Consider the following 18,050-nt stretch of genomic DNA (forward strand, 5'->3'; position numbering starts at 1 on the left):
TTCACTTCATTTCCACCATTACATTAATATGTTGGACCATTCTTAATTATCTATAAAGCGCCATGACGGGACGCGTGCAAGGCTTGTTTCTGGCAGGAGGAGATCACGGGACAGACCCAGGTGTTGAGTTGACTGGCGTGCCAGGCGAGGTGCAGGAGGTCACGGGACTGACCCAGGTGTTAAAAGGATGACAGATAACTGGCAGGTGCACCACCCGTGCTGCCCACCGTGCTGCCCACCGTGCCACCCAAAACACAACGCGAACATCAACACAGTCGTGGTTTGTGTAGCAGTCATTCTTTATTCAGTTTGAACCTGATTGCAGGAAAAACATGTTTTTACATACATTTTAATTAGTACAAATTCAACTCTGGTTGCTGACCTTTGTAAATGTTCACAACACGTTTTCGTGATGTTGAAAATTGGTGCTCACAACGCATGCGCAAAATTCACATTTTCAAACTTGGCAATTTAGAGTAATGTTTAGTACTTGGTAGTTTGTTGTCATTAAAACACTGAGCTACGCATTGCATTCAAGATTCACATGGGCCACTACTTTCTCTTTCAGGAACGCGAGATTTACCACGGGCCATTAACTGTGAGGGCAGAGCTGTTGTCCTTCCCCCGCACTTTCGATTAGCACCGTTGGCTACGTACGGTGCGAAAGAAGTTCTACATACACTGCCGGCTTCAGGAATAACAACAGCAGCAGCCACAGCCGCCGCTCGACAACCGTGGCTGCAGCAACACTCAAGGGGCACAGCCGTCTCTCGGTTGTGCCCGGGGTTGTGCTGCTCTATCACACGGAGTGCGAACGGCAACCACCACAAAACCTGCACGTAGCAGCAATATTCAGTGCATTCCATTTCAAATGCTGCATTTCAATCAATCATTCTCTTGACTACATTCATAAAGATCGCCGCAATGTTTGGGGTCGTTTTAGCCGCTCGGAGTCCAAGGTCAGCAGCAACACCGCCGCTTGAGCCAGATATGGCAGTGGTGGCAGGGGCGTACATCGCAGAGACTCAACACATCCGTCAATAGCTGTGTAGGGGGGGGGCTAGAAGGAATCGCACAAGAGACGCTGTTTCGCCTTTTCCATGCAGAAGAGCCATCGCCTCCAAGGTCGCCCTCCTACGCCGTTACCCTCAGGGTCACGGTGGACTATCTGTGAAATACTGGACAGCTGTGGAAAAAGAGCTTCTTAGCTCATCGCATTTCTCCAGGAATAAATAAATATCCTGAGTTGGAGGTCGGCCACGTGGTTGGCTCGAATTTGGATGCTCTGCTGTTGCTGCTGCTGTTGCCAGCTGTGCCTCCAGCCTCTCAGGCCGATCGACACGTGCTCCCACACCACAGTCGGTCACTAACCGTTCCCATAATCCCCGCGTCCCCGTCGCCTCCAGCGACTCAACCAACTCCGACACGATTCAGAGTTTACGATTTTCATTCGATTACCAATGAGGTGTGTTGTTGTTTTTTATTGGTTGTAGCGGCGGGTCAACGTTGCGGCGGCCTCCGGTGTCTGTAAGGGTCACGTGAACCCCTTGCCGTAGAACACCTTCCACGCACGTTGAAATTCCGACAATCCGCTGATTGGAATCATCGCTCGACCCCGAGCTGGGCACAGCGGCTCGCTCTTGGCAGTGGACTTTTAACTTACTGAGAGTCCAGGCCACTCACAAATACCAGGCGACAACTCGAGCAACATTTACATACGTTGTAAAGTGAACTGAGGTTTTACACTTTGAACAACCCACGTCTCGGACGAAAGTCATGCACATTTCATTGGCAATTCACTTAACAATTTTAACTGCTATATATTTTAATTGTACCCGGTAAGGCCCACTGAGCTATACAGTGAGGGAAAAAAGTATTTGATTTTTGCTGATTTTGTACGTTTGCCCACTAACAAAGAAATGATCAGTCTATAATTTTAATGGTAGGTTTATTTGAACAGTGAGAGACAGAATAACAACAAAATCCAGAAAAACGCATATCAAAAATGTTATAAATTGATTTTCATTTTAATGAGGGAAATAAGTATTGACCCCTCTGCAAAACATGACTTAGTACTTGGTGGCAAAACCCTTGTTGGCAATCACATAGGTCAGGCATATCTTGTAGTTGGCCACCAGGTTTGCACACATTTCAGGAGGGATTTTGTCCCACTCCTCTTTGCAGATCTTCTCCAAGTCATTACGGTTTCAAGGCTGACGTTTGGCAACTCGAACCTTCAACTCCCTCCACAGATTTTCTATGGGATTAAGGTCTGGAGACTGGCTAGGCCACTCCAGGACCTTAATGTGCTTCTTCTTGAGCCACTCCTTTGTTGCCTTGGCCGTGTCTTTTTGGTCATTGTCATGCTGGAATACCCATCCATGACCCATTTTCAATGCCCTGGCTGAGGGAAGGAGGTTCTCACCCAAGATTTGACGGTACATGGCCCCGTCCATCGTTCCTTTGATGCAGTGAAGTTGCCCTGTCCCCTTAGCAGAAAAACACCCCCAAAGCATGTTTCCACCTCCATGTTTGACGGTGGGGATGGTGTTCTTGGGGTCATAGGCAGCATTCCTCCTCCAAACACGGCGAGTTGAGTTGATGCCAAAGAGCTCCATTTTTGTCTCATCTGACCACAACACTTTCACCCAGTTGTCCTCTGAATCATTCAGATGTTCATTGGCAAACTTCAGACGGGCATGTATATGTGCTTTCTTGAGCAGGGGGACCTTGCGGGCGCTGCAGGATTTCAGTGCTTCACGGCGTAGGGTGTTACCAATTGTTTTCTTGGTGACTATGGTCCCAGCTGCCTTGAGATCATTGACAAGATCCTCCCGTGTAGTTCTGGGCTGATTCCTCACCGTTCTCATGATCATTGCAACTCCAAGAGGTGAGATCTTGCATGGAGCCCCCGGCCGAGGGAGATTGACAGTTCTTTTGTTTGCGAATAATCGCACCAACTGTTGTCACCTTAAATTTTGATTTAAAGCTTTCGGTAAAGTCACGTTGAAGGGAAACAATAAAATAATATATATAACATTGTTTTATATATATTATTTTATTGTTTCCCTTCAACGTGACTTTACCGAAAGAACCAAGAATATGTCGTCACCTTGTCACCAAGCTGCTTGGCAATGGTCTTGCAGCCCATTACAGCCTTGTGTAGGTCCACAATCTTGTCCCTGACATTCTTGGAGAGCTCTTTGGTCTTGGCCATGGTGGAGAGTTTGGAATCTGATTGATTGATTGGTTCTGTGGACAGGTGTCTTTTATACAGGTAAATAGCTGAGATTAGGAGCACTCCCTTTAAGAGTGTGCTCCTAATCTCAGCTCGTTACCTGTATAAAAGACACCTGGGAGCCAGAAATCTTTCTGATTGAGAGGGGGTAAAATACTTATTTCCCTCATTAAAATGCAAATCAATTTATAACATTTTTGACATGCGTTTTTCTGGATTTTTTTGTTGTTATTCTGTCTCTCACTGTTCAAATAAACCTACCATTAAAATTATAGACTGATCATTTCTTTGTCAGTGGGCAAACGTACAAAATCAGCAGGGGATCAAATACTTTTTTCCCTCACTGTATAGCTGTGTTTTCAGAAGCGAACTGGCCACAAATAAGAGTTCAACCAAGTGGATTATTAAGTGGACATTTATAGCAGTCAAATATATTCTAAACGCAAGTTGATTCGGAGAAATATCCACGTGGCCACGAGAACATGCAAACTCCAAATATACAGGCCTCAGGGTCGGAATCGAACCCACGACTTCCTGTATATCAGGCGAGGTCGTTAACATCTCGCCACCGTGGCGCCCCTCAAACTGAAAAGTGGAAGAGTAGGCCAAAAACACCCGCTAAAGCTCTGACTGTAATGCAGACCCTTCCGCTAGCGGTCGCTTGAGTGCAATTTCAAGGTTGCACCTTTACCTGTTAACTTCAACACATATCGCGTGTTCATACGTCACGATCTACGTAGCGGTAGCGTGACGTCACAATAGAACACCACCGCGTCACGCTCCGCTCCACCACCTGGACGAAACATCCTCAAAAACATCGCGCTCTACAAATGTACAGGACCATTATTGTACAAGTAAAGCCGTGTGCATATTCCTATCATTGCATGGGAGAAATGGTCCGCGTTGCTGGTAAGATGTTTCAGTTGTGTGGAGCGCACGTTACCCCCTCGCCCCCCACCACCACCTCACGCTTTACATGATGAGACAAGTGGGGGGGGGGTTCTTGGATCGCGCGACACAAGCCGCGTGGCTTTGACATTCCTTCAGCTTCAAAGCGATCGCGCGCGTTTATATCAAAACGTCCAGTAGCAAAGTGGTGGCCAAGGAGGCTCACAAAGGCCACCATGAATCTCTGAGGGGCACTGCTGGGATCCTGAGTTAAAATCCGAGCGACCAGCCATCCGTAATTGAACCAGCTTCCCAAACGTTGATAATTTGACGATCTCATTTCAGTTAAAACTGGGGACACAAAAAAGGCCGAGGAGGCACCATCTGGCCATATTGTCCCAGTCCTCCCAAAAACGTTTCGGTGGCCGGGAACTCGGCAGGCCAAAGGTCGAGGCCGTTGTGAAGGTCGGTCGAGGGCCGGCTCCTCGAGGCCAATTTCAGCGTCGAGATCGGGTGCCTCCAAAGCCGACCTCTCGGGCCGAGGTGACGCTCAGGCCAAGGATGTACTCGCGTCGGCCTCGAGGCCCGGGCACTGGTCCCCCCGAGGAGCCCAAAATCAGAAATGAAGCTCAAGGTGTTGGTGTCTCCGCACCTCAGGGAGCGCCGATCGCTCCTCTCATCGCAATCAGCGGCACGGACACCCACAACATGCGTCCGGCCCGTAGCTCACAAACCCGCACTGACCAGCGTTGTGAACTATTTAAACTATTTTTTTTTATTTTACCAGGTAAGGCTCACCGAACTAGGTAGCTCTTTTCCAGAAGCGACCTGGTTTCCACAAATCATAGCCTAACGGAAGTGGATTATCACGTGGAAATTTATAGCAGCCAAATACTCTAAACGCGTTTTTCTAGAGGACCTGGAGAAAAATCCACGCGACCACGGAGAGAACATGCAAACTCCAAATATACAGGAGGCGTCAGGGTCAGAATCGAACCCACAACCTCCTGTATACCACGCGAGGTAGTTAAAATCTCGTCATCGTGGCGCCCACGGCAAAGCTACACCCACAACGTTTTGAACAACATTCCTTCGTTTTTTACGCCTGCCAATCTACGGAGGGATGGTTCGCCAGGACACCCCCAATTCCCAATGCGGTTGCGTCCCTGGCCCCGAGCCAACAGTGGAAATTCTACATTCTCGTGGCGGGGACATAGCAACAACCAATTTAAATCTCGGCTTGATTCAGCAATGTGCAGGGAATCCACCGCCGGGCGCTGGGCTGCAGAGACGAGGGCTTCTGCCAGTAACTTCACAAGCTCCGTGGTGCCATCTCTGCAAGGCCGCCTCCGGACATTGCAACGCGATGCTCTGCGCGATAAGACGGGAAGTTATTCTGGTTTCTACTCGAAACTGCGTTTACGCAAGCGCGATAATTGACCGCGGCAAATTAAAAACGAAGGACAGACAAGAGCGAAGCGAGCGAGCGGACTCGGCCACCTCGCCCACGGGGGGGCTTCTGCGGGCCGCTCCGTCGCCCGTCGACAGCCACAAGCAGCACCCCCCCGCCCGCTCCCGTGAGCGCGGCTCGCCGGCGGTGTGGACCCAAGAGTTCCGACGTATCAGGAATAACCCTGGGGTAACCGGTAAGCAGACACCGCGAGCATTCCATTTGATGCCTTGCACTTTATTCAAACGAATGAAAGACGCTCGTAGACCACCGTCACGACGAGTCGCCCCGGCCTATTCAGACTGCGCACCACAAACCAAGACTCCTGACGCGTTGACGGACAGCCGTTTTGTGAACGGAGCTTGTCAGCTTCTCCCGAAGTGCGACTGTGTTCGGCTGGATATATATAGCACGTGGTGTTTACCAAGATACGTCGTGCCCACAACCACCACTGTTACTAACTAGATCTCAAAGTAAGCTACCAGATACTTTTTTTTCTAACTTTTAAATACTTGGTGAACTAAATTCCTCTGTTATTTGGCCTCGCTTCGGCTCTCATCCAACGTGAGCAGCGCGTTCACAACGCAGCCGCAAGAGGACTCACTCACTCATCATGCCTGGAAGCGTCAACATATTACAACCCACTTGACGATCCCTCCACTGGCACCCTGCTCAGTTCAGAATCGCCCTTCAAGAGTGCACTCGCCGTTTGCAAAATTATTCACGGGCCCACCTCTCCCCTCCGATTTCAGTTTACTCCCTTCCCCGGGTTCCCCGTTCATCGTCGTCAGATCTGCTCTCCACCCTAAAAACAAGACTCGAACGCATTGGGTGAACGAGTCTCGTCAGGCGGTAGCCCCTGCAGTCTGGAGTACCCTCCCACTCCACACCCGACAAATCGACTCCATCACAGTATCATTCAAATCTGAACTAGAGGCCCTTTTCATTCATCCGGGGCATACGCTGAAAAATCGGTAATCGCTTTGTGGACATTGGAGCGATTGGAATGAATGAGCCAGAACTGGTTGGTTCGCCACCTCCTGTGAGGGTTTCCTGGCTTGGTTGGGAAGTTGGGAGTGTGGTCTGGGATGTGTGGTCGTAGTCGCATACCTCGTGGACTCAATTCGCTGTTGTTGATCACTTAATTTTTGTTTTGTTTTGGTGCCACTCCTTTATTATTTTTTTTGTTAAATTTCCGTCCTTGTAGTGTTTTCATTTGCTTGTTAGTGGCTGTACGTGGGATTTGGTCCTCATATAATTAATGTACAGCGTTATGGGATGCTTTTAGCACAAATGACGCCGTGTAAAATGAAAGCGTTATTTTTGTATTCAATTTCAAGACAACTCAACGTTCCGAGGGCTCAAAAGCGCGCGCGCGCCTCGGCACAGCGCACGCCGACTCGCCAGTGCCGCCACCATCCCCCTACTCGTGCACACAGCCCCCCCCACCACCATCCCCCACCCGTGTCAATCCACTGCTGGATGAGAGCCTTCCCACAACTCAGCGGGTCGTTGGTGGGGGGCTATTTGACCATACATCACCATGACGGTTCTTATGGGTTGAAGGTGGGAATAATAGACGTGGGGGAGCATAGAAGCGTAGTGCAATTAACGATTTGGCTGCACCGCCGTCTGCTGCTGCCCACCGAGTTAATGCCATAGACGGAGTTCAGCCCTGCGGCATGTCGATGACTTCAGTCGAGGTGCACCGTTCGTGACGTTGCGACAGCGCCATGGGGCGATCGCTTTGGGCAGGTGACGGATTTTAATGACCATGGCAGAGCAGGGAAAAAAACCTCAATTACATCCCTGGGGGGTTCGTCTCACGGGGGGGCAACCCCCAACGCGCCCAAAGCAGTTTCCACGGCTGCGTGCAGCTGGAGTTGAAGAGGGAGAACGCTTCCCCGCGCGCCCCGGCTTCCTCGCACTGTTACGATGCCCGCACGGCATCCCAAGCTTGACGTTGTCCCACCCGCTAGCCGCTGCTGCCGCCACCGCGGGCTCCTCGTGTCGCGGCACGCGTTCCAGACGGTCCACCGCATCGCGCGCTTTCCAATGCGCTCCTGCGGCCGTCTGGAACGCTCTTCCTTCAGGAATTAGGAAGCCACTGGAGCTGTGCACATTCAAATCTGGATTTAAAACTCATTTCTTTAAAATTGCTTTCGTGTTTAGTTTATCCTTCCCCCGCACCTCCGATTCCCACCGTTGGCTACGTACGGCGCCAAAGAAGTTCAACATATAAACCGGAGCAACGTGGAGAACGACATTGTTCTACGCCACGTGACTCACAGCAGAAATCCTGCATCGGGTACCGTTCGGCTTAACAGGTTCAGTAAAGTGCAGCACGCGCCAGTGGGAGAGACGTCCGATCGACTGCTCAGTGGGCTTGGTCAGGAAGCGTCACGAGCGGGATGACCGCCGACGGTCAAGACTGAGAGTGGAGTGGCAGGCAAAGGCGGCGACCTCGAGATGATGCGTCCAGAGGAGATGAGATGGACGCAGCTGCTGGAGAGATCGCTACACCACAGGACCCTGACAAATGGCGTCGGCTTGGGGAGGCCTTCATCCAGCAGTGGATTGATCATAGCTGACAAATGATGTTAGCATGTATTTCAAAACACTGCTCTGCCCTGCAGAGCAGCGGAGGGGAACGCAAGGCCTCTGCAAGGCCCCCCCGTAAGGCCCCCCACGTAAGGCGCCCCACAAGGCGCTCCACCCGTCCATTCATACCACGTGGACCATGGCCACATAGGGCCGACCGTTTCCCAACAGCCCGTCAACGATATTTTTCCGTCACCGCAATAATTTCCGCCGTACTAATCTGGCACTAGAAGGTGGGGGGGGGGGGGGTATTTTCGGACTGGCACCAATGTGAGCACGCCCAGTCTCTGGATGTCACTGCAGGGGGCCTCCTTGCAGTCACAGACGCGACCGAGGTGTGGCGTGTCTCATTGTGTGGCTCCCTGCCAGAAGGGGTCTCTGAAGGTCAGATTCAGCACCTGGAGCAGGCGGCTCCCCAACCTGTCGGCGAGTTTTGCGGAACGCGTTCACAATCACCGTGGCGGTGTCCATCCGTGAGGCCGATTAAAACAAATCCCATCAACTCCACGGGGAAATTAAAATACAACAAACAAAAGTGTAAAGACCACAAGAAGCACCCCAGGCTGTATGCTGGAATTCTATTGGACTGCTTTTCCAATGTACAACCGAGCCGTACTGAGCCGGCCCCAGCTTGGGGAAGCCCCACGTTGTTTTTCCACTGCAGAACCCCAAACCGTGCCGCCGATGGTCACGCGCGCACAATGTCTCGACGCAGGTCGACGATGCGGTCACACCGCGTCCGAGTTCCGTACCGAATTACCTCACAGGGACTAAGAGTGTCATCAACCTTCATCCCTGGCCCTGCTTGGCCCCGAGCCAGATTCCGACGTAGGGTGAGGCCGGGGTGTCAGGGTTTTTGCTTCCGGCACGACAGGGAAAATAGCCGGTGGAAAACAACCCGTCGTACCATGCCGTCTCGGTTTGTATGTCTATGGAAAGGGCGTATTCAATCTCCCGCTGTTTTTGGTTTAACAATTTGAGAATACTGCAAGAACAATATTATATCAAAACATCTCCTTCATTGCAACTACAATTGGGGCATGTTAACTAACCTTTCACGTTATTTGTTTGAGATGTTGTCAAATGTTGTAAATGCATTGGCATCATTTCGGTGAAACCACGATAGCGAATTATAAAATGGCCAATTTCTGAATTTTAAATCAAACTGCGACACTCAGAGGTAAACAAAGTAACATACCACACATTATAAACGCACGTGGGTTTACGCCAAACAATATGGTTTCATGCTACGATTTTAATGTAAAAAAATTAGTCAAACATCTCAAGCTAAAGGTATTCCTGGAAGCAGTTTCGACTCCGTGAAGATTCTCTCGTGGGTAAAGGTTGCAATGTTTAGCGGTGGCCGAACTGGACATCGCGACGGCTACAATCTGCACAGCAACTAGTCGACCCTATTCGTTATCACGCTTTGCTTTAATGTCCGCGATAAAACAAAATCACCCAACATTTTATTCCAATTGTTTCTCTTGGAAGCCCTTTGGTGCAGAGGTCCCCTTTTTCCTTTGACCCACATCGTGGTCGAGGACAAAAAAAGCGCAGCCCTGCAATTTCCTGCTCACGCCACCGCTGGTGTAAGGGGCCCCCACGAGGGGAAGATGGAATCAAACCGGTGGCCTGCGGATTGCAAATCCAGCGCGCTGGCTCGCCATCACACCGCCGGCATCGTGTTGTTGTACCTTTCTGACCCCGTGCCCCTCCTAGGCACCTGTGGAAAAAGAGTTCTCAGAGCTCATCGGATTCTTCCAGCTGAAAATAACGATTCCGATTCTGAACATCACACACCGGGTTGGGGGACCTCCACGAGGAGGCGTTGAACCACCGTACGACGCAAAGTTTAAAACACGCACCACTCGAGTAATACTTCCACGGCGGATTGCATGAGCTCAAGAGATGGAACACTCGGCACAAACTGCCCAACACGTATACGAAGAAATAATCGCCGCTGTTCAAAAGCGCGCGACGTGTTCAAAAGCTCGCGGACGTGTTCATTCCAGCTGCGACACGGCATTGTAGAAAAACGATGCAAAAAGGGGGGGAAAGACGAATGGTCGCGCGGTGTAGAAAACATTACCGCGGTCAGACTCCCACAAGCACCACCCCGGCCGCGCAAACGCTCGGCCGCACGCTCGGCGAGTCGTCGAGCGGCGCAGGCGGTGCAACTGCACCAGCGCCCACTGCCCATCGCAGGGGGCTGCGAAGGGGAAGGGAACTCGGATGGAGGTGGGGCCCCGCGAAGCGTCCCCCGCGCCAGGCCCCCCCCTCCCCCACCCCCGAGCCGATCGTGCCACGCTGCGATCCCTGGGAGCGGCGGTGGGGTCACCTCCGACGGCCGCGTTCCGTTTCACCGCGGCCAATCACGAGAAAAGTTTTTACCGACACCCGGCGGCCCTGCAAAACGCAGTGGGGGGCGAGTGCAGCCCTTTTGTCAATTCACCGTTGCATGGGTCGCGGAGACTGCCTGGCCGTACTTCCGCCACTTTGGTCGGTGCGGCTTGGTGACGGCGGATAGCGCAGACGTCGCCGGAGCCACAGCGCTGAAGAGCAGCGCAGCAGCAATGGGTTTTGCTGCTGCGCTGCTCTTTGCTGCTGACCACGTAGACTGACAGCAGCGGCTACAGCCGCTAGTGGCAGCTACAGCAGCAGCTACAGCAGCAGCTACAGCGGCAGCTACAGCGGCAGCTACATCTACAGCGGCAGCAGCTGCCCATGCGATGACGGCGGTCGCCCACGCAGCAAGCGCACCGTCCGGGCTCTACCCTACTTGGCTTCGGAGTTCTGGGGGGGGGGGGGGGCGCGTTCAGAGTTATTTAGTCGACAAGCAAATAAATAAACCTCCCTGACGGCACGAGCGCACGGCGGTGCTGGTGACCAGGAGTCCGGTGCATCAACACAACATAGTACAAATTTATTGTTTAGTTTTTTTAGTTTTTAAAAAGACGGACCAAGGGAGCACCGCGCGTCAGGAGGGGCAGGGCATGTCGCTTGCGCGCAGCAGGTCAGGCACGACGCCCCAGTGCAGGTGCAGGATGCTGAGCACCACCATGACGTGCATGATCTGGTGAGAGTTGAACCAGTAGTCAAAGCGCCCGGGCAGCCAGCGCTCCGGCACGCGGCTCACGTTGATGGCGCCGCCAGCCATCGCCACGAGGTCCATGAGCACGTAGTGGCGCAGGGACGGGTCGGCCACGGCATCGGGGGACGCCGCCAGCCCGGCCACCGCTGGACCACGTGCGGGACGGGCAGACAGAGAGACACAGAAAGAGATATAAACAGAGACAAAGAGAGAGCACACATTAACTGGCGCTTACACATCAAGGCCCACTGAGCTCTATGGCGCGTTTTCAGAAGCGACCTGGCGGCGGCAAATGATAGCTCAACCAAGTGGTTCATCGTCATGTGGAAATTTATTGCAGCCACAATACTCTAAATGCGTGACGTTGATTCTAAATGGAGGAAAAAAACCTCAGGACCTGAAGAAAAATCCACACGACCATGGGGAGAACATGCAAACTACAAATATACAACAGGTGTCAGGGTCGAGCTCGAACCCACAACTTCTTGTATACCGGGCGAGGTAGTTAACATCTCCTAGCCACCGTGGCACCCAAATCACCCGGTATACGCCCGGTCCCACCAGAGCGAGAAGCTAAGCGAGGGTTTGAGCCAGGACAGTGCTTGGATGGGCGATCAGCAGCAGGCGCCAGCGTGACGTAGGCGGGGTGGCGGTCGGCAGAGGGCGGCGCAGTCGGGACACTGCTGTGCGGCACGTCCGCACTTCCACGTGCAAGCTCCGTAGCCTTCACCAACCCAAATTGACCAGCGTGGTGAAGTATGGTCATATAGCCAGTGGCCCTCATCCAGCATTTAACTGAGAAAAGGGCCAATGCTGCGTACACATTCAGGCAAACACAGCCGCTTGAGATGGAACCGGTTACGCTTTCCCAGCATATGATTTGTCCTCGTAGGTATTTAATTAGCGACCACGACGCTCACACGGTGGATCCGAAGGCCCCGATGAGACTCCCGAGCTCGCGTAGCGGATCTGCCCAGGAGGGGGCGACATGAGCGGCAGGGATGCCAAGGGGGGCTCCCCCCCCCTTTACGTCAACAAGCTTTGGGGCAAACCTTTCATCGAATTTTGTCCGGTTTTCAATGCGTGTAAATCCCTCTCACAGCAACGCAACTTCAAGTTCGAGTTTGTTCACTCTGAAGACGCACGGACGAGAGAGCTCGTGGGTAACCGCTTTCGACACGAACGTCAAAAGCGTTCCGGCCGAAGGGCGCTCATCAACGTGAAGCGCACCTCCGAGCGAGGTGGTGGCCAGGCCAGCCCAGCGGCACGTGTAGCAGGCCATGCGGAAGGCGGCCTGCCAGCCGAACGCTCGCAGGCGCGCGTTGTTGGTGGAGGCCGACACGGCCCGGTGCAGGGCGATCAGCGACAACACCGAGTATCCCAGCATGCCGAGCGTCTGCAGCACGGGGCGGCACAGAAAGGAGCAGTAGATGATGGAGAGCGCTCCTGCAAGAGAGGAGGGCGAGGGGCACAAGGGTGGACACAGCATCACTCGTCTCAGTCTCTCAGCCACGTAAAACAACGACAACAACCGCTGTTCAACACCGAGTAAACTCAACGATTTTCAGAAGCGACCTGGCCACAAATGATACAGGCCTCAGAGTCGGGATCGAACCCACGCGCTCCTGTATACCAGGTGAGGTGGTTAACATCTCGCCACCTTGGCGGTAATGTCACCACGGCTCGTGCCAAGCTAGGGGCACCTTGAGGCCACGCTGGCAGGTGGTCACGGGACAGACCCAGGTGCCTTGGGTAGTGTTGCCATGGTGACGTGCGAATGTAAACCAAGCGGTGCGTTCACCCACGTACACACACACACAGTTTAGGGAGGTGCATATTTTTGGCACCGTGGATTTTCATTCTCCCAGGGTGGAAGTTGAAACAATGGGGGCGAGTTGCGGATGGTTTACAGGTTGCCCTGTGCAGCACATCAGCAGCGTACTGGGCCGTTTATGCGTTACAACCAGAGGCACGAGGAGGGCCCACAGACAAGCGGGAAGGCGGCAGCAGCAGCCAGGCGGTGAGGAGCCGGTGCCAACAGTTGACAAAGCTCTGCGGTCCTGTCCATATTAAGCTGTTTTCAGCCAGTTAACCCTCTCCCATTCCGGGACGTGCTGCAAGTTGCAGGGTGGGGTCCCGTTCACCGCTGAATCTCGGAACGTGCGAGTGGCTTGGCGTTAAGTTTCCTTAGAGAGGTGTAGCGCCGTTGTTTTTAAAGACATTGTTCTGTACTCAGGGCAGAGAAGCGTAGTGACACGACCGCCGCACTCTATGATAGCTGGCCTCAAACTGTGCCACACGCCCTCCTGCGCGCCCTTGCGGGAGCCTCGGGACTGATAAGTTATTTTCATTAATGAGCATTTCAGCCAACATCCGTCTAGGCCAGCGAATCAGAAAATATTTCCGCACGCGGGGACCCCACATCGAGAAAAACCCTCGCCGCGGCCATCGGTTTAACGCGCGCGAGCGTACCAAGCGACGTAATGGCGCAGATGCCGCACATGTCGAGGCAGAGCAGGCGCCGGTAGACGGCCGGGCCCCCCGTGTGGTTCATGAAGAGGTGGTAGAAGACGCTGCCGAGCGGCGGGCACGCGCACGCCAGGCAGTGCGCGGCGGCCAGCCAGGGCGTGTGGAGCCGGCCCCAGGGCAGCGATGGCGGCAGCACCAGCAGGAACCACAGCAGAGGCAGGCCTGCGCCACCCGGCCGTGGCACGCGGGCGGGGGTGGGAGACGCATCAAGTTGAAACAATGGGGGCGAGTTTCTCCAAAACATTTAAGATCATTTAGAGGTTAATTCTAGATTTAAAGCGTTCGTGACTGCTAGGATCCATACTCTTTGGTTCTATTGGGTAAAGTCACGTAGGTGAAAATAAAATAACAAAAAATCACGACGTTTCGGCCAGCGCTGTCCTCCAGACAGTCTCGTCCCTTCACCTGATGAAGGCCGCTTGTGTTGTGGCCGAAACGTCGAGACTGTCTGGAGGACAGCGCTGTCCTCCAGACAGTCTCGTCCCTTCACCTGATGAAGGCCGCTTGTGTTGTGGCCGAAACGTCCTGATTTTTTGTTATTTTATTTTCACCTACGTGACTTTACCCAATATAACCAAAGAGTAATTTAGAGGTTACCCAGCGCTCCACATCAGCAGTGTACCGGGCGGTTTACGCGTTACAAAGATGAATCGTGCAGAACGAAAACAGTTTTTCTTCCATCCTTTTAGCTGTTGTCTGTTTTTTTTCTTCCCCACTTGCTCTCGAAGGGAGAGGATGAACCAGAGGCACGAGGAGGGACCACGGACAAGCGGGAAGGCAGCAGCAGCAGCAGCAGCCAGGCAGTGAGGAGCTGGCATCAACAGTTGGCCAAGCTCTGTGGACCTCTCTATATTAAGCTGTTTTCAGCCACGGGGAGGGGGTGGGGTGGTCGAGACGAGGAAATAAAAATATATGTTTTATTCTACCAGGTAAGGCGCCACCGAGCTATATAGCTCTTTTACAGAAGCGGCCTGGCCACACAATGATAGCTCAACGAGGTGACGACTTATTGTCGTGCGGACATTCATGGCAGCCCAACTACTCCTATTAAAGTAATGGTGGGAGTCACGGCGGGATCAGGAAGGAGACGTGGTCGTGGCGCGAACCGACGATGCCACCGACGTGCCCCACCCTCCGCCCGATCCCGTGGCCGCGGTGCCGTGGATGCACAACGACCTTCAAGCCCTGCCCAGCATCGCCACAATCTGGACTGGGGTCTTCCCGTTGGCCGCCGCACTCGTGGAGACCACTCCGATGCCTCTCACGACCTTCCTCCACCTTGCTCACACGTCCCACGTATTGTACGTTGAACTTCTTTTTCACCGTACGTAGCCAACCGTACTAATTGCAGGCGCCGGGTAAAGGACAAACTAAATGCAAAAATCAGTTTTCAATCTAGACTGAAGAGCATAGCTCTCGTGGCGTCCTATCGCAGGAGCGTTCCAGATGGCTGCAGAAGCGCATCTGGAAGTGCGCAATGCGGTCTTTCTTCGATGGCTCGCCAAAAGCTGCTGTGAGGATGACCGGAGTTTGTGCGATGGTTTACGCTCCTTAAAAAAAAACACTTGCCCTGCAACGTTCCCTTTCAGACTTCCGCGTTGCATTTCCTCTCTCGCCAAAAATTCCCAGCATTCGTCTCAGACAACGGAGCTCAAATGTCAGCAACTCCTCTTGGAGCTGGCCGAGTTAGCGTCCAGCTCTCCGATCCATCAAACACCTGTGGACGGTCAACATATCTCCAAACGTGCGTCATGGGTCCAAGTGGTTTAATCAGCGAGGCCAGAATGCTGCCTATCAGGCACCATGATATGGTGATACTGCGGTACATGGCACAGTATGAGCGCCACGCTCATCATATCGCCGTCTTGCAAGTTATCATTCTATAGTGACAATTGCGTCTTATTTAGGAAAAATACAAAGTAAGCAAAGTGCTCGATCAATCGTTAAGTAACACAAAGCATTTCCCGCAGGACGGCATGGCGGTTCATGACGTCATCGTTTCTGTAAAGTAAACACATTGTTCCGTGAGGCTGCTGCGATGGCAGTGATGCACAAAGCACATCAACAAGAACAACTCCACACATTCATCAACAATGTGGCCTTAAAGTAAAAATAATATATAAAGCTGACGTTTCAGGCGATGGTCATTCTGCTCAGCACAGAGAGGCCAGAGGAGTAGAGTAATATTTGTTTTGCTTATTGAAGGGCCTTGTGTGTAACAGGGAGCACGCACGTGACGAGTGTAATGTATCGTCAGGCTGCAGAGACGGCAGTGTCGTGTGAACAGCTGCTGCAGAACACTTTAAGTAATCTCCATAAGGATCAGAATGTGTATTTATCCTGCAGGAATACGATGAGCTATCAAGCTCTTTTTCACAGATGTCCAGTTGGAGTGGGTCAGAACGTTACAACAACAAACAATGGCAATATTCATATCGGCAGTAAAGCAGAGCGAGGAAAACAAAATACAATGAAAAACAAAATCTTAATGAGAACGACAAAGTTAGGAAAAACTTTTGCACGTTCACTGCCACTAGAATATACCATGGTAGTTTCCCCCAAGTGGAGCCGTGCAGGAGTGGAGTGCAACTGCTACGCAGCGCATGCGGCGCAGAGGGGGCCCTGTGTGGCCATCGCCACGCACGCTGTGGGGAACATTTCTCTTCCGACGGGAAACAGTGACGACAGAAGAGGGGGGAGGGGGCAGGAGGTGGTGGCGGCGGCTCAGAGGTCAGAGCGTTGAGCCGGCACTGCTGAGATCCTGGGTTCAAATCCGGGTTGTTTAAACAGTAACCTGTAAACCAGTAACCGTGTTCAGAATCAGCATCCGGTAACGGTTTAAAGTGGAATCTTTACTGGCACGCGCGAAACTTGCATACGACTCGGCGGCCCGAGTGACCCGTGCGGTACATTTGCCCTCGTTTCCTGGTTAAAAGGCAAAGGTGCGGCCCTGCAATCGCATGCTTGCCCCAGACGCCACTGCTGGGGGAAGGGCCTCCACTGTAGGAAGCTCTAAAAAGAGTATTTGGTCTACTCTTCCACGCCTTGGAAACGGTGGGCGTACGCCGCCACACGCGACTTTGCCAATCGACGAACCGCTGGCAGCAGGCAAGTGAAATGTGCGGTCGACAGAGCGAGGCCTGCGCGGCACCACAGGAGCCCCGTGACCGCTGGCGGTTTGCGACAGAGAGAAGCCAGGAGGATCCTTGTGTGTCACAGGCAGTGCACACCGTGCCACTTGGAGCTGTGCACACCACTGCTCCAAGTGGCACGCCGTGGCGACCCGGGGAGCGCGACGCGCCGACACCGCAGGCGCGTCGCAGCAGAGTTGGCGCCGGCTCCAGCAGCGCCGCCCGCCCGCCCACGACCCGTGGAGCCAGCGAGGGGTCCGACCACTTCGACGCCCGCCTCCGCGTCCCCTTCGCTCGCTCGGCTCTCACGCCTGCGGCACCATGGGACTATTCGCCGCACCCCATCGCCATTAGCAGCTCCACGGTGATATTCCTGCCCCTTACCTGAAGTCTGCATGTTGTATGAATGTACGTTGAACTTCTTTACCGTCGCCAACCGTGCTAATCGGAGGTGCGGGGGGGAAGGACAACAGACTCGACACCTCGCCCGGAGCACGTTCCCACCATCTCGTCACCCCCACCGACCTCAAGCCCGCCAAGTCGACCTCACGCTCGGTCGGTCTCGCGCCGCCCACCGTCGTCCACCTCGAGGGGTCCGCGCTCGTCCGGCGTCACTCGCCTGCGCCTTGGAAACGGGACACTTGCAGCGGGCCCGAACGGCAACCGAGGAACGGTGTGGACTGCGCGGCACGTTGCGGAGGATCAGGGAGGACTGTCCTCTCGAGCGCACTGGACGGAGGACTCGGGAGCCTTGAGGACCGGACCGCAAGCGCCTGGGTCGGGGGGGGTCACGCCGTGGCCTGCCCGGTGCGCGAGGCGCTCGCAGGCCTGGATGTGGGCAGCCGTGGAAGCCGTCTATCCAACACCTCCACATCTTGTCGACATCTCCTCTCTCTGTCACCGTGCCGCATCTGACTCTTCAACACATCTTCTCTCCGTAGATCTTCATGTCTTGGCTTGATCGCACCTCCAACACGTTCCTCGTTCGGCTACCGTATCGGGATGCCGCTGCACACCTCACTCCCACCGTTGTCCTCCTCGTTGACAGCCGCTGTGTCAATCGATCAACTGGTGGACCAAGGACTCCCCACGCCGTGCGGGTCGCAAGGATTATGTTGA

The 18,050-nt window shown here is 53.5% G+C and overlaps 1 protein-coding gene across 2 annotated transcripts in view; it reads right to left on the reverse strand.

Annotated features, from left to right (window-relative positions):
* Window positions 1–5,792: 5,792 nt before the first annotated feature.
* Window positions 5,793–18,050, reverse strand: part of PAQR4 (progestin and adipoQ receptor family member 4) — a 36,859-nt gene continuing 24,601 nt past the window's right edge. For both annotated transcript variants that reach the window (XM_032967985.2, XM_076072486.1), the window contains exons 3-5: window positions 13,744–13,962; window positions 12,502–12,717; window positions 5,793–11,417 (exon numbers count right to left, since the gene is read on the reverse strand). In XM_032967985.2, the coding sequence (XP_032823876.2) occupies window positions 11,158–11,417; window positions 12,502–12,717; window positions 13,744–13,962 (695 nt within the window). In that variant the 3' untranslated portion in view covers window positions 5,793–11,157. The remainder of the gene's footprint in view (window positions 11,418–12,501; window positions 12,718–13,743; window positions 13,963–18,050) is intronic.

The sequence above is a fragment of the Petromyzon marinus genome, chromosome 38 (genome assembly GCF_048934315.1).
Source record: "Petromyzon marinus isolate PM22_M1 ecotype Great Lakes invasive population chromosome 38, UKy_Petmar_22M1.pri1.0, whole genome shotgun sequence".
Lineage (NCBI taxonomy): Eukaryota > Metazoa > Chordata > Hyperoartia > Petromyzontiformes > Petromyzontidae > Petromyzon > Petromyzon marinus.